Source organism: Canariomyces notabilis, assembly GCF_033297395.1.
Source record: "Canariomyces notabilis strain CBS 508.74 unplaced genomic scaffold N656scaffold_16, whole genome shotgun sequence".
Classification (NCBI taxonomy): domain Eukaryota; kingdom Fungi; phylum Ascomycota; class Sordariomycetes; order Sordariales; family Chaetomiaceae; genus Canariomyces; species Canariomyces notabilis.
The window spans coordinates 620,627-636,093 of record NW_027041838.1 but is presented as its reverse complement, the minus strand read 5'-3'; the positions used below and the strand labels follow the sequence as shown (position 1 = coordinate 636,093).

Below are 15,467 nucleotides of genomic sequence, written 5' to 3'. Positions count from 1 at the left end.
TAGCGTCGTCACCATCAGCCACGTACCAAAGTTGGGAAGGCTTTTCGCCTCCAAAGCAGGACCATGGCGCATGTGGGAATAAGTTGGGGTACATACATACGCACATACCATACATACATGCACTACATGCAGAAGGGGGCGCTCACCGGGTATCGATCGGTGACTAACGTGTGATCATGTACGTATGTATGTGCTACTGAGTAGTGTAGTGTAGGGCTCAAGGGACGACGCTTTGCCGCGTTTTTCCATTGGATCTTGCACCTGTGGGGTTGAGATGTCTACACTTGCACCAGAGGCCGTCCAAAAAGACCGGGCAGTTGAGTCGCTTGGGAGTGTCTTACCTAAGAGATAACGTTATGTCTCGCTGTCGTGTGCCAAATCGAGAAGGCACCCGATCGGGCGTTCGCTCTGCTCCCCGCCATACACGTGTAGGGCTCTCTTGCTTGTGGGGGGTTGTAGTTTTTTTTCTGGGGGGTCATGGCAAATGGGATGGGAGGCCGATATGGGCTCGTGAGGCCATCCATGAGATTTTTGGGTTGCTTCAACTTCAGACGTGGTCCTACACTAGCCCCCAGTCTGTCTATCTGAATGTCTTTGGTTCTCAGGACCCTCTTCGAGCCCCAGCTCTCTGACCACAACCTCGTTTGCTTTCTCTACCCGGGTGCGTACAAACGGGCTGTGTTGTTGTGCATGCTTCCAGTAAGTGATGAGCTGCGCTATTTGGTGTGCCGCGGTTTTGTTTTGAAAGCTGGGAGGGCTGTTTGCATCCATCGTGCCTGCTCTGGAGTAAACGGCTCAGGGAGAGCGACACCAACGGTCCCAGTCAAGGGTTGAGACCGATCTTGAGCTCATCTTGACACGGGAGGACTTTAGCATCGGCACATTGGCGCCCCTAAGCGATTGTGATTTGGTATATGATATATGGTATACAGCTCAGTTAGACAAGGGGAATGCTACGAAACTAGGTAGCATTCTCGCCTCGCTTACAGGCTTTTTAGCTCTGCTCGAAATATAAGAGTGCAGAGATGGAGGCACTCTATACGAGATGGTGTGACGGTAGACTCCTTGGACGCGGGAAACGGCCATTCCTGATGGCGTCTACAGGGCTAGCCTGCAGTGAGCCTCATAGTCCACTTCTGAGCTTCTGAAGTTGGCTGATGAGACCATAAGCACCGTACCCTTTATTCTCGGACTGACCAGTGTCAGCATCTGCATTACGCCTTGTTGAGCCTGTCTCCATATCGGGTTTCGCATCGTCGCGTCGAGTCGACTGCTCCACATCCCTCAGTAGCTCCCTGTGTCTGTCCTCGACCATCTTGGCCAGGCTCTCAATGAACTTTGTGCGGCCTTTCTCCTCGGCCGTCCCCTTCCACACGGTTACCAACTCCTTGAGCTCTTCAATCCGGTGGGCGGCGTCCTCGATGCCCTTGATCGGATCCGACTTATTGTTGAGGAGACGGGCAATCTCCTCCCGGAGGGATTGGAGAACTTGCTGCCCCTTCTCCTCCGTGCTGTGGTTCTCCCCACCGGCATCCGGAGCCGAGACTGACAGGAACGAAGAGCTGACTGACACTTCGGAGGGTGGAAACACAAACTCCATTGCATGCCCGAACGTCTTGATGACCGACTCCAGGCGGGCGCGCACAAGCGTCAGAGTGCGTAACTGTGTGATGTAGGGTGGCTCTTCCGGTAGAGCTGCTCCAGGTTCAGGTGGACCGCCTCCTGATGCTACTGGCCCTGGCGGTGGTACGACGGAGAGACGTCTCTGGTGAGAAGCGCCGTCATGGCTTGCGGCTGCCGCAGAGACTGAGGTCCGCGAATCTGCAATGCTCTCCTGGATCCCTCCAGGCACGAACTTTGCGATTTCGTCATTCAACCGATCGGATAGAGTCTCGGCCAAACCAAGGGTCTCTCCGCGCAAGACTTCCACCTCGTAGGCTAACCGACCACCGCTTCGTAGGATATCGTTGGTGAGTTCGGTCAGGGTATTGGTAAGCCTGGTGGTATGTGCATTGAGCTGGGAGAGCACCGTCTGGGCATGGATCGAAACACTGGCCAGGGGCATTGCTCCCTGCTGCGCTGCACCGCCATGGCCTGCCCGATTTGAGGTCTGCAACGGCGGCAATGTGGCGTTGAGATAGGATGCAGCATCAAAAGACGGGCTCAAGAAATCGTGCAAAAATGGATCGGCCACATGGGGTGATTTGGCCCGAACAGGGAGCTTTGACTGCTGCCTTGCGTGCACTGCAGCGCTTCTGGTGCCTGACGCGGCGCTGCTTTGTCGCCGACGTGATGATTTAGAATCCCATGCCATGTTTTGCTTAAGGACGAGTTGGGCTCATTCAGAGAATACGATGCGTCTCGATTGCGCACAACTTTCGGGCTGGATGCTACGGTTAACGATGTGCTCATTTGCCATGTTACGGTTTATGAGTGCAGTGGTGTGGTGATGGCGATTGGGAGAAGGGGTGTAGGTATCTTAGTTAAAGGGACTTAGATGCAATAGCCCCACAGCCAATCTTGTGACAGTTGACACCAGTTGGCGGTAGAAGCGTTGTTCCGTGTCTGGTGGTACTTCGTGTGTTAGATAACCACTGGTGCTCCCACAATCAACGACACCTCATTCTTCATGTGAAAGTTACCTGCGAAGCCTATGAACCATGGCGGCGTTCCGCAGACAGTTGGGATGGATGACTGGTGGTTGCCTTGGCTGCCCTTGTGTTTCCATCAATCCAATGCCAACACTTGTCGGACTGGGATGATGCAGCCTGGCGCATCAGGACATCAGGAGGGATAATGGAGTTCGGCAGCCTTGCAGTATGCAAAGGGATCTTACCTTTTGCCATGCAGCGGGCTGTCAAACCTTAATGGAACATTTGCTCATTCAAGTGAATGAAGGGATTCTTGGAAACTTCCAAAGCCTTGTATTTGGAACTGGGTTTCACCCTAAGCGACGAGTCGCAGTAGCCACCCGCCGTGGCCCTGCGGCAGCTTAGACGTGCTTAAGCGGACCATGACTGGCGTCGGGATCCCATCTTTTCAGATCGACCGTTGTCAACCGTGAGCACCTGCCTATTGTTGATCGAACTATCAAAAAAATGCTGTCGATGACCTGTGTACTCACTCTCTTCCTTCTGATTACTTCCAAGGCAGATTTCTCCCAAGCGATAAACGACCATCGCTTTCGTACCTGACCTCGATCTCCTGACCGCGACTACAATTAACATTCTTCTACGACGAGGCTGGATGAAACCCAGCGATTCCCACTACTGACAGCCATGAGCTTCAAGAAATTCAAATCCGATGTCTCGACAGCAGCCCAGAAGGTCGCTACTGGCGCCGTTGCTAGCGTCTTGTCAGTTGGGGCCGGCGACTCTGACGGCGAAGTTGTGATTACATACCGCCACGATAGCCTCCCCGCAGATCTGAAGATACAGGCACTCGCCCAGGATCTCAGCGAGTATCCCGACGGAAACATGTTCATGCTTTGGATTGCCGACGACTGTGACCTGCTGCAGCCCGTGCTGACCGCTATCAAAGCTACCCAGGACTACCTCCTAGGACTGTCTGTCTACGAGATGGTTATTGAGGTAGCAAGCCGTATCAGAAAGGAGCTTGGCCAGTCCAAGCAGGACGGGGACGGCAAGGAGTCACATGCTGACGCCGAGGCTGATGAGCACGAAGACCATGATTTCGACAACTTCGATGACGCAGACGACGACAGCCAATTTTCGATTGAAAACGGATTCGGGTTGACACCCTGGACTTCCGAGCCCGTTTCGGAGCAGTCGACGCTATCCGAACATCAGCAGCGAGTGTTAAGTCGCATCAGGCGGGACCTCCGCCAGGTCAAACATGCCGGCTACAAAGTTGGCTTCCTCGACGGCTTTGGCCAAACCTCCATTCTCGGCCATGTGTCCATCTCCATCCGCGTCGACAAGCTGGCGCTGTCAGACGAGGCAATGGAGGCCTGGGGCGTCAACCCGGGCGAGTACATTGTGCTCCTTCTCCGGTTTGAGAAGGGCTACATTCCCTTGGAACGCGTTCTCGAACTTCCGGCGAGCCAAACTGACATCAAGTTTCGCATTGGCAAGTCCAAAAGGCACAAACCCTCTCTAGCCCAAGCGCTGGCCGCCTTCGTCGAGGCTACCCAGACAATGCCAACGGCTAATGCGGACATCGGCGGGGAGGACTTGGATTCCCTCAGCGATAACTTTGAGAAACTCTTCATATCCAACTCACTAGACGACTTTCTGAACGGGAGTTTCATATCGTTGTTGAAACTCCGAAGATCCCTTGGGGTAGACTGGGAGAAGGCGAATGAGTCTTTGCTACAAAAGATCTTGCAACTCCCCGCAAAAGAGGTGCTCAGTGACTCTGCAGAGGCAGAGAACTGCAGTGGCGGGCCTCCTGGTTTCAATATAGACCAAGGACGACATCGAGTTCTGGCTTCGGACCACCTCATTGAGAGTGGTCCGGCCGATGAGCACAGCCTACCGCTCATTGCAGTGCAGTTCGCCATGCGGTACTTTGTCAAATGTACCGAATACTGCCTAAGATGCCATCGCCGACTCGAGAAGGGCTTCCAAGCTCTCCGGCCATACGTCTGCTCCACCCCACTATGCTTGTTCCAGTACATGGCCATGGGATTTGGTCCCTCCATCGAACACGAGATCCTCACGGAGCCCTACGTTGTTGACCTCCTGGTCAGTTTGTGCTACGCAGCTATCCAGCCATACTACTCACTCGCCAGTCGTTTGCCGGCATCCAACCCGCCTGCTCCGAAACCTAGCCTCCCGATCCGATCCCTCCCGGCTGGATTGAAACTACAGGTCCCGCATCTATCTAATCCGGAGCCAAAATCACTAACAGCCCAGTTAGTCGGCGATAGTCTTCTGTTTGAGCATGAGGACGCCAGAAAATTGGCTGAGAGATTGGCCCCGGCGAGATGGGTTGCGTTCCGCAAGCCACCATCACAGCCTAGTATTACCCAGCATGCGCGCATAGTCGAAATTGACTATGACGCCAAAAGAGCTGTGGTGGAAATAATGGTAGGTATTTGCCTTCTGTCTTGTTAGCGTCCGGCTTCATGCCTGTCTCTGGGACCAGGGATAGAGCAGTTCTGAATTACCCCTATTTCCGTAAGTAGGGAAGAAATAGTATGACTGACCAGATCTATAGGGCGAATCAGCCGCCCACTGGACTGCAGATTCGCCCAACAATAAGGGCGCCGACCAACCGCATGCACGCTCGCGTCAGGCGGAGAAGATGGAAGATGGGGACTATTGCGACGTTTTTCCCTACGATACTGACTTCGACTCACTGGACGAAAGCGACAAAGGGATTGCCATGCGCCACATCTTGGACACGCTTCCATCCATCCTCGAAATGAAAGACTGGCTGACGAGCCACCCTGGGTCCAGAATCCGCTCGATGGAGCGCATTTCCCCGGCTGCGGAATCACTCCTGAATTGGATTGTTTCCTCTAACCGCTCATGTATCTTCCAAGTCGGCGGATCGCAGGATGCCATGTCGAATCTCCTTCCCGAGCCAGCAGGCAAAGCTAGAGGCAGGGAGCACGAGTGGATTCCGGGCTTGGATGGTTGGATGCAGTTCCGCTTCGCTCAAGGCTCGCCCGACAAGGAATTGCGGTTCAACCGGGCACTCAAAGAGGTAGCCGAGACAAAATCTCTCGGTGCCCACCCAACTATTCTTGCCTGGCATGGGAGCAACTTGGCGAACTGGCACAGCATTGTACGAACCGGCTTGGACTACCAGGATATCAGGTCTGGCCGCGCCTACGGGCACGGCGTCTACTTCAGCCGTCACTTCTCCACGAGCATAGGCTACACAGGGTCCGCCCAATATTGGCCGAACTCAGACCTCAAGCTCATCAACTGCTTGAGTTTGAACGAGATTATCAATGCGCCCGAAAAATTCGTGTCGAAAGACCCTCACTACGTGGTATCCCAACTCGACTGGCATCAGTGTCGCTATCTGTTTGTACAGACAAGCCGTACGGTCAGAGGACCGACCAAGCAGCCGAGCGCTAAGATAGCAGACAGCCGGGCTTTATATCCGCAAGCACCAGGTTTTGAGGTCTATGGACCGTCTAACCAGATACTGAAGATCCCCTTGTCTGCCATCCCTCCTCGAACCATTGGCCTAGGGGGTGTAAAGACTTTGGGCCCTTCAAAGCGACCAATACAGCGGCTGGAAGACAGCGACGATGAGGATGCCGAGGATATCTCGCTGTTGTTGAGCGACGACGAATTCAATGCTTGTCGCAACCCGCCTGGCAAAAAATCGGCCTCGCATGCCTCTAGTCTGGACACTGAGGTCACCCGAGAGCGGTGCGTAATTCCCTGTGACCCTGTACTGCTGAAGAAGCTAACGCATGACCAAAGAGGTGGCGCGCGCCCGCCTACGCCGGCTAGTGTTGACAGGTCGCTTACCGACTTTGAGCCGGGTACGCTTGATCTGACGACGTTGCCTCGTCTCGGCGCTCCCTCATTCGCAACAGATGCGGCTGGCCGAGTGCTGAGCCGGGAATTACGAAAATTGCAGAGCATCCAGGCCAAGACGGCCCTCCACGAGCTGGGTTGGTACATGGACTTTGACCAGGTTACCAACCTCTTCCAGTGGATCGTTGAGCTCCACAGTTTCGACCCGGCGCTGCCGCTGGCGCAGGACATGAAGCGGACCGGCATCACGTCCATTGTGGTCGAGGTGCGCTTCGGCGCCAATTTCCCCCTTAGCCCCCCCTTTGTGCGCGTTATCCGCCCGCGGTTCCTCCCTTTCGCCATGGGCGGCGGCGGGCACGTCACGGCGGGCGGCGCCATGTGCATGCAGCTACTGACCGACTCCGGCTGGAGCCCCGCCTACAGCATGGAGAGCGTTCTTTTAGAGGTCCGGCTCGCCCTCTGCAATCCCGAGCCCAGGCCGGCGCGGCTGCAGAACGCGACGCAGAAGAACGTGGCCCCGCTCGACTATGGCGTTGAGGAAGCGATCGAGGCGTATATTCGCGCCGCGAGGTCGCATAACTGGAAGGTACCCGCGGGTCTTCGGCAGACGGCCAGCGGCGTTTAAGGGGGAGTGGGCGGTATGATCTTGGTGCCGGTTAAGGAATTGCTTGGTGGTCAAGGAGGATTCCTACCCAATCTGCTTTGGCAAGATCGCTGGCTCATCCACTCATCCGGTGTAGGTTGGACGGCACAAATGGGTGCGCTGGGCCAGCGTAGATGGCCGTTATGCGCCACGAATCAGCGAGGAGGTCAATCTGCTTTCTTTTCACCTTTGGCATGTAGCCTAGCGAGCCGAGCTTCCATGGAAGCGCCAAGGAAGGATAATAATTGATCTGATTTCCCTCGGGGCCTTGATGGGTGTACTTGCTCTCCTGGTTGTGACACTGAATTTGCCCCGGCCAGTCCTCAAAAATGATTTACGCATGGAATGGTAAACACCTTGCCGCAGGGCGGTGCTCAGTGCAGCTTGAACCATCCGCTGTTGCCATCTTGTTCTTTTAATCCTTCTCCATGTCTTGGTCCAGTGGAATGACTGCAAACCGACGCTTTCTGATTCAATGACACGAACAGGATTCTCCCGAGCATTCGGTGCCCACAAACTGGATAGACAAGAATGAGCCAGAATGCACAAGAATAGCAATGCTTATTATGAAATGAGAAAGTGACTAGGGAATCATTTCATCGCATCGCCAAGCACGGTCTAGTAGTCATGATATGATACAAGTGTGCTCAAAAGCTCTTCTACAAGCCGCCCCGTCTAATGCCACAAAATTAAACGAGCAACTCCTCCGAAATTTATGAGTATTAATACAACCACAGGCACGAACCCCATTACGCCCGCAGTCTATGCCGTCGCCTCCTTGAGGTAGCTGTACGGGACAGAAGTTAGCATCAAAGACAGCAAAAAGCCCTTGGGGTGTTGCGGAAAAAAACGTACGTGATGAGGTCGTTCCTGTCCTTGTCCTTCTTGAGACCGCCAAAGGCCATCTTGGTGCCGGGGATGTATTTCTTGGGGTTCTCGAGGTACTCAAAGAGGGTGTTCTCGTCCCATGTGATGCCCTTGCCCTTGTTGGCATCGGTGTATGCGTAGCCCTCGACGGAACCCGTCTTGCGGCCAAACAGGCCGTGGAGCGCGGGGCCGATCTTGTTGCCGCCGCCGGCCTCGAGCGTGTGGCACTGCGCGCAGCGTGTCTTGAAAAGGTTGGCTCCCTTCTTGGAGTCGCCTGTTTTGCGCTATCTGTTAGCCCCGAATTTGTTTGGAAACATAGCATCCTGGTGGTTCCGGTGTGTGTGCGGTCTCTTGCTTGGTGATGAGCTCATTCCCAATCTGTACTACACCCTTTGCCATTCTGCAGATCGGCTCCCGTGCTCTAGAAAATGGCGCAGCAGCAGCGGCGGCGGCAGCCGAGATGCGCTGGCTGAGGGGAGGCGGTAACAGCGGACAGAGAGTGTATGTCTCGAGGAATTCGACTTGGAATTGCTAGGCGAGACGCTCATGGCACCAATCAGCCCGGTATGGGGAACCAATGGCTGAAGGCAGCCGAGCTAGATCACTTCCCGCGAACCTTGTGCCAGAGCCGAGGTGGATGACGCGCAAAGGGAAACAGGAATTGCAAAACCCACCTTGGCTGAAGCCCATTTTGACGGTTGGTGATGTGTTAAGTAATTATAGAAATGTGAAGGAAAGTGCGGTGTTGGTGAGGGTACCCAAGGTGCTGTGTTTTGAAAAGACTGATCGCAAGTCCTGAGGGAAGGGAAAATGGTTCAAGAAAAAAATCAGGATTGATGAGGCGTTAAAGTTGACTTGTACTTTGTAGCCCTGCATCGGTGCCATGCCGACAAAAATTACCTAGCGTCCAACCATCACCTCAGCCAAGGTCGCGTCATCCCAAAAAGTGCCACAGCCGGCGCTGGAGAAACGCCCCACTAATTGGGAGAATTGGCCAATCACACTCCGACCGTTAGTCATTCTGACGGGCAAAGCCGGAAGTTGCCCGACAGCTGTGTCCCGTCGTCCGAAACTCTCGGCTTCCTGGGCTGCCGGGCCTAGCCAGCTGGCAATGGAGTTCTCGCAAAACCAAACTACGAGATAGAAATGCGCTAGCCAGAACGGGTGCAGTGGCATTTTTTTCCGGTCCACTGGTGACTGGGCGAACATGTTCCCGATTGAGCCTCAACCAACGTCCGACTGCTCCGCCAATTGCCGCTTTTCAGGGCCAAACGAGGTGTCACGCGCCGTCGACTGGGAGCCGGTGCTTTGTTCCTTGAGCCAGAAGATACCGGAGATCCCAACATTGTGGCAAGCCGGGTGCTGGATCTGGACCGGACCCGGTCCGCTCAAAAGTTAGAAGCCCGTCTTCCCCGGAAGCTAGGGCCATGGCTTCCGTCACGGCGTCCATACCACGGTTCCTGCTGCCGCAGTCCGGCCTGATATGGCGCCGGGTTCCATCACCCGCCGCCACCACCACCACCACCCGCCGTATCTCTGTCCGGTTAGCTTCCAGCAGCAGCAGCAGCAGCAGCAAAGCACCTGGGCCCCGTGTGCTCGCAAAACCCGAGCGCTTTAACCCCCCCTCGCATGGCGCCCGCCTGCCCAAGAAAACATCACCGCGGCACTATGGCGGCGACCTCAGTGCTGCCGAGATCAGAGTCCAACAACAGACCGACTACCCGGGCATGGCGCCACCCAAGGGGACATGGGCGCACTGGTTTATTCACAACCGCTGGCTCCACGTGGCCATCACTGTGGTGCGTAGCATCTTTCACTTTTGGGCCCTTTCTTCCCCCAACTGTCTCTAACCTTCACACCACCTTTGCAGGGAACCCTAAGTGGTTTAGCAATCTGGACCTTCGCACTGAACTTCACACACACCTCGCCCTTTGCCGACATGTTGCCGCCGCTCGAGGACTACCTCTGGCACCCCATCAGCTCGGTGAGCGCGCTGATCGAGGTGCTGCGGCTGCACGAGGCGCACAAGAACGCCATGATTAGCGAGAAGCGCAAGCGCCTTGTCGACGACGTGGCCAAGCGGGCCGCCTACCGCAAGGCGCACGGCCTGCCGGAGGAGATGGGCTTCTTTAAGGACAAGCCGATGACCAAGAGCAAGGCGGACGAGGAGATGGCGCAGCAACAGATCGACGAGGGAGAAACGGAAGGGGTAGCAGTAGAAGGGCAAGCGGATGCCTCCCATGAGGACGAAAAGGGGCGCCGGCTGACGGAGGAGGAGAGACAAGAGGTTGTGGTCAAGACCAAGCAGAAATGGATGGGTATCTGGTAAACCTTGGGGCTCTAACTAGCCGTGTACAACGGGCTTTGTACATGCAAAGGTATTGTACAGTACAGTTCTGGGACGGGGCGGATCGGGAGGGAGGGTAGGCTGGCTGGTTATGGACGGCAAATGAAAATGTAAAAAGGGATCGCTTCCGTCACCCATTGTCCGCCCTTCCCTTCTCTCTCTGCCCTCTACTCGTTCAACTGCCCCCTTTCCCTAACCCAACTCCACCCCCTCCAAGGCATCAAACACCTCATCCACCACTCCACCCCGTTCAAGCGCCTTCTGCACCAGCGCCGCCATAACCGCTCTCTTCGCCCCGCCCCGGGGAGCCCTCCACACACCCTCAACGACCGCCTCCCCTTCGGCCACCGCGGTCCTGCCCTCGGTCGCCTTGCCATTGCCGTTGCCCGCAACGCCATACGCAGCGTTACTCGAGTTTGCCACGCCGGGCGGAGTGAGCCTCGAGGGCGGGTCGACGGTCCTGATGGACAGCAGCCGCAGGTTCCTCCCCTTCTTTTCTTTTACGTCCATGCTGTCGTCGCCGTCGCCGTCGTCATTTTCGTCAGACCGGGTGGAGGAGGTGACAGAAACCGCAAGCGCCGCGTCGGCAACGGCCAGTTCCTCCTTGGAGGGGTCGAAGAGTATGTTGTTTGCTACGGCCATGACGAGGAGGGTTATGGGTGGGCGGGTAGCGGGGGAGCGGGGTGCCGATTTGGCTGTGGGCGTGGCTGTCTGTTGGCGGGGGTAGAGATATGGGGCGGCGGCCCAGTCGTCGTCGAAAAAGGGATCTTCGTCGCCCTCGGATTTGAGACGCGGTAGCCGGGTTGAGAGCAGCGCTAAGTGGGTTGTTAGCGAGAGTAGGGGGAGAGGGTACGACAACGGCGGCGAGATGAGGATTATCTGGACGTTTGCAAGGACAGATTGTTAGTTGATAGAAGGCGATGCGGGGGGACTTTTCTTTTCTGCGGGCAAATGGCGTACGTCGAGATAGAGCTTCCAGTGAAACCGTCGGTTGATCCATAACCTTTTCACGAGCCCCCCATCAGCGAGCAGCGCTTCGCTCAGCATGGCGGCGAGGAAGGCGGTTGCTGAATCGTCGTCTCGTAGACCGGGGATCTCAACCGTCAGTTCTATCCAGTCAGACTCCCCCGTTCTTGTAATATCGTCCGTTTCCTCTTCCTCGCCGTCATCGCCGGCTCCCTCCACAAACACCGTCTCGTCGTCGTGTCGTGACCTTGTCTTCTCCACCTCGGCTTTCACTCCCACAATCGCCTCGGTGCCGTCGGCAAAACAGATACGCGCGCTACCATTGGTGCCGGGTAGGATGCCCGTCTCGGCAACGAGGGGCCGGAACTGGGTGGGCGTCCGGCCATCGGGCCGGATGGGCGGTGTTAGGGAGAGGGAGGAGTGCAGGTACGCTAATTCGGCCGGGGAAAGGAGGACGTGCTGTGCCGATGCCATACTTGGATGCAATTGGGGTTTCGGCGGATTGGTTGCTGCGAAGAACCGCGCCGTTGAAAGGGTTGAAGAGAGCTCCCTTGAAGAAGGGAGAGCTCTCTCGGCGGTTTGTTAGTGGGGTTGTCTGGGCTGCTGAAATTCCTGTATCATTGTATGGAAACTTTTATCATTGTATGGAAACTTTTACGATAAGGATGGATAACGATGCCAATACCACCCTAACCCTTATGTTTTCCAGCTTGATGCCCCCCTTGATCTGAAGACACTGCCCCCTCTGTTCCGTTCGCTTCGTTGACTGACATGGGAGTACGTATGTAAGGAGTCTCTTAGCTCTTCTAAAACCAAATTCATTCCGCACACATGTAGCTCCCCAAATATACGAACCAGCTCATACACAGAACACCAGAGACTATCCGTATATCACTACAGGTTAGGTATGCTAACGACCTACTAGCCAGCAAGGCTGTAGTACTTCTCCGTGTCTTTGACGCTCGGCTTGACCTCGCGCAGTGCCTTCTCCCAGTCCTCCATGGTAATGACGGGTTCCACGTCCTCATCCCCTCCCATCTTCTTGGTCAGATACGCCCTCTCCAAGCACGCCTGCGCGGCCGCCTGCATGAGGTTCCCTAGGTCGGCGCCTGAGAAGCCGTTGCAGCGCATGTCGCGCGCCACCTTCTCCAGATCCGCCTCTCTAGTGCCCTTAGTAGCCATGCTTCCGGTCTCTGCCATGTCCAGATCCATGCTGCTGCTGCCGGCGGCATTTTTCTTGGCGGCGGCGGTTCTGGCCCTAGCCCTCGTGACTGAATTTCTGTACAGCGTCTTGAGGATATCGACGCGGTCGTCGGCCGAAGGCAGGCCGACGTAGATACTCGTGCCGAGGCGGCCGGGCCGGCGGATGGCCTCGTCAATGATGTCCGGGCGGTTGGTGGCGCCGATGACGTAGATGCCGCTGCGGTCGCCGACGCCGTCGAGCTCGGTGAGCAGCGTGTTGACGACGCGGGCGCTGGCGTCGCTGAGCGAGTCGTCGCGCTTGGGCACGAGGGCGTCCATTTCGTCAAAGAAGAGGATGCACGGCGCCGAAGACTTGGCCCGCGCAAAGAGCTGCCGCACCGCCCGCTCCGACTCGCCCACGTACTTGTTGAGCAGCTCCGGGCCCTTGATGGAAATGAAGTTTGCTTTCGACTCGTTGGCAACGGCCTTGGCGACCAGCGTCTTGCCGCAGCCTGGCGGGCCCCAAAGTAGGATGCCAGCTGCAGGCTTGATGCCCACTCTCCTGAAGAGTTCGGGGTCTTTGATGGGGCCGATGATGGACATTTCGAGCTTCTTGCGAACGTCGTCGAGAGCGCCGACGTCGGACCAGGTCGTGTCCGGGATGGTGCTGAATCCTTCACGCTTCGAGGCCGGTTGGACGCGCGATACGGCGGTTTTGAATTGGGACATGGTGATGCGGCTCTCGCCCCATGAGGCCGTGCGGTGGTCTTCAAGGAGGAGCCAGTCGCGCTGCTTCTGGGTCGCGTTGGGAAGGAAGTCTGGCGGGCGCAGTTTCCGGGCATGGTCGATGAGCTGGGCGAGGTTTCCCCCGAAGCTCTCCGACACTGCTGCCTTGACCACGTACTGTAAGTCGCTGCCGACGTAACCGGGCGTCATTTTGGCCAGCTCCTTGAAGTTGACATCTTCATCTAGATTGAGGTCCCGCGACAAAGAGCGAAGGATCTCTTCGCGCGCCCGCTCACTGGGCATGCCCATGTCGATCTCGGCGCTGAAACGGCGCCGGATGGCTGGGTCTAAGAAGTCAGGCCGATTGGTGGCGGCGAGGACCACGACGTTCTTCCCCAGCGGCGTATTTTGCTTGATCCGGTCCATACCATTCATGATCTCAGCGACGATGCGGCTTTCCATGCCCTTGTTGGCACTTTCCCGCTTGCCCGCAATCGAGTCGATCTCATCGAAGAAGACGAGGCAAGGCGCGAGCCGGATGGCCTCGTCAAAGACGTCACGGATATTCTTCTCCGATTCACCCGAGGTGCCGCCAACCACTGACGGTGCAGATACCGGAATAAAGGCGGTGCCTACGCTGGCCGCAACGGCATGGGCGAGGGTGGTCTTTCCACAGCCCGAGGGTCCGTGGAGCAGAACACCGTTATCGTAGCGGTAGCCCATTTTTTCGCACGCCTCGCCTGCGCACAGCGGAAACCAAACCTCGTGCAGTAGCCTCTCGAGGGTGTCGTCGACACCCGCAATATCCAGGATGGAGACTTTGTTGGGAGGACTCCGGTCAACCTCTTTGAGCACGCCTTTCCTCTTCTTGGGCTTCGGTTCGCCATTAGCTTGCCTATCAGCTGTAAAAACAGGTGCGACACCACTGGCGGCGGTGGTGGTAGGGCCGGCGCCTGCTGCATTTGTTGTCAGCATCTCTGGTGCCGGGGGCGCCCCGGGCATCGTAGCCGGTGTAGCGACAGGCGTCGTAGTTCCGCTTGACATGGCGCCCTTATCAGACCCGAACCGCCAAGACTTGGCGATCTGGCGATTCAGCAGGTTGGAATCGCGCTCTGCCTTGGCCAGCCTCTCACGCTCCTTTTCTTGAGCCTCGAGCAAGTCGTCTGAGTCCTCCTCCTCATCGGCCACGGCCTGGTCTTTCCGCAGCGCCAGTACTCGCTCAATCGAGTCCTCAAGGGGCCGCTTCTTTTGCCGCGCCAAGCTTGAATTTGACCGTTTTATGCTCTCGTAGACCGAGCTCACCGTGAGACGGGGTTTGCGCCCGTCGTCCTGTCCTTCTTCCTCGAGCTTGAGCACGATCTGGTACACATCGCGGTCCAAACCCAGTCTCAGGTTCGGACGTCGCGACATGACGGGATTTTATGAGACATATGCTGATCTATAAACCGATCCCGCCGGCCAGGCGCCGTGTCGCATGAGCCGTCCAAAAGTCTAAGATTTATCCAGAACTCCAGGGAAGGAGCCTTGTGTGAAAGGAGTATCACATAATTAGGTGAAAATCTATCTAAGCGTTCATGCGAGGGAATTGTGGGCAACCCTGGGAGCTACCGCACGCTTAAGAGCATGTTATGCATGTACGAAGTAAGCCACCGTAATGTAATCTTAGGGTACTGCACCCGGGATACAAATGTTACCTAGACTCCTCGGGAGATTTTGATCAAGTCTCCTTTGATCCTGTGAAATGATGCTTCTTTAACATTCTTTCTGTATCTTTGAATCAATATAACGTTGGCATCATTCAGTATCTTAGCATCTTACTAAGAAGCTGGTTGTTATAGTTGTTGGTAGTATAGTACACCGAGGTCCTACATACGTTACAGTACAATACCCTTACACTAGTGCGGATACACTGCGGCAGGGGTCGAGGCACACAAAACAGTGACGGTTAAACGACTTATTTGTTGTCTGCTGAAGGTAGAGAACTTGAACTCGACTCATCAATCTTGCTCCTCTCATAACCTGGCTCATTGTCTCTCATCGCTTGTCGCTGTCTCTCTGAAAGGCTCGGCAGTTCGTAATCACAGCGCCTTCCCTCTTCCCCCAACGCCATTCCATAACAATGAATACCTAAATGTTAGTCACAAGCTATGTGCTCTCATCTCCTGACATGTATGTTAAACCTCCTTCCACAATACACCTTCCTGCTTAAAAGCTGAGCAAGAGCATGCGAAAGAAAGGGACACGAACTCAGACAAAGCCTGTTCCAGCCTTC

The 15,467-nt window shown here is 55.9% G+C and overlaps 6 protein-coding genes across 6 annotated transcripts; 2 read left to right on the top strand and 4 right to left on the bottom strand.

Annotated features, from left to right (window-relative positions):
* Positions 1-1,123: 1,123 nt before the first annotated feature.
* N656DRAFT_712527 (uncharacterized protein) lies at positions 1,124-2,314 on the bottom strand (the record flags this gene model as incomplete). Its single annotated transcript, XM_064811825.1, has 1 exon — positions 1,124-2,314. One exon carries the CDS (start codon positions 2,312-2,314, stop codon positions 1,124-1,126), a length of 1,191 nt encoding a protein of 396 aa, XP_064668819.1.
* Positions 2,315-3,016: 702 nt separating this feature from the next.
* N656DRAFT_179264 (uncharacterized protein) lies at positions 3,017-7,199 on the top strand. Its single transcript, XM_064808763.1, has 4 exons — positions 3,017-3,060; positions 3,154-5,051; positions 5,182-6,353; positions 6,408-7,199. The coding sequence occupies exons 2-4, from the start codon at positions 3,279-3,281 to the stop codon at positions 7,087-7,089; spliced, it is 3,627 nt and encodes a 1,208-aa protein (XP_064668818.1). The 5' UTR covers positions 3,017-3,060; positions 3,154-3,278; the 3' UTR covers positions 7,090-7,199.
* Positions 7,200-7,869: 670 nt separating this feature from the next.
* On the bottom strand, positions 7,870-8,664 carry N656DRAFT_799527 (cytochrome c; the record flags this gene model as incomplete). Its single annotated transcript, XM_064817880.1, has 3 exons — positions 7,870-7,894; positions 7,963-8,248; positions 8,649-8,664. 3 exons carry the CDS (start codon positions 8,662-8,664, stop codon positions 7,870-7,872), a joined length of 327 nt encoding a protein of 108 aa, XP_064668817.1.
* Positions 8,665-9,422: 758 nt separating this feature from the next.
* On the top strand, positions 9,423-10,303 carry N656DRAFT_691655 (uncharacterized protein; the record flags this gene model as incomplete). The annotated part of the gene is made up of 2 exons (XM_064810657.1): positions 9,423-9,773; positions 9,845-10,303. Coding segments are annotated over 2 exons (810 nt in total), but the record flags the coding sequence as incomplete, so codon positions are not given.
* Positions 10,282-11,902, bottom strand: N656DRAFT_781092 (uncharacterized protein). Its single transcript, XM_064815516.1, has 2 exons — positions 11,282-11,902; positions 10,282-11,200 (listed from the first exon to the last, which is right to left on the bottom strand). The coding sequence occupies exons 1-2, from the start codon at positions 11,759-11,761 to the stop codon at positions 10,514-10,516; spliced, it is 1,167 nt and encodes a 388-aa protein (XP_064668815.1). The 5' UTR covers positions 11,762-11,902; the 3' UTR covers positions 10,282-10,513.
* Positions 11,903-11,974: 72 nt separating this feature from the next.
* N656DRAFT_781091 (AAA-domain-containing protein) lies at positions 11,975-14,724 on the bottom strand. Its single transcript, XM_064815515.1, has one exon. It carries the CDS (start codon positions 14,603-14,605, stop codon positions 12,209-12,211), a length of 2,397 nt encoding a protein of 798 aa, XP_064668814.1. The 5' UTR covers positions 14,606-14,724; the 3' UTR covers positions 11,975-12,208.
* Positions 14,725-15,467: the final 743 nt, after the last annotated feature.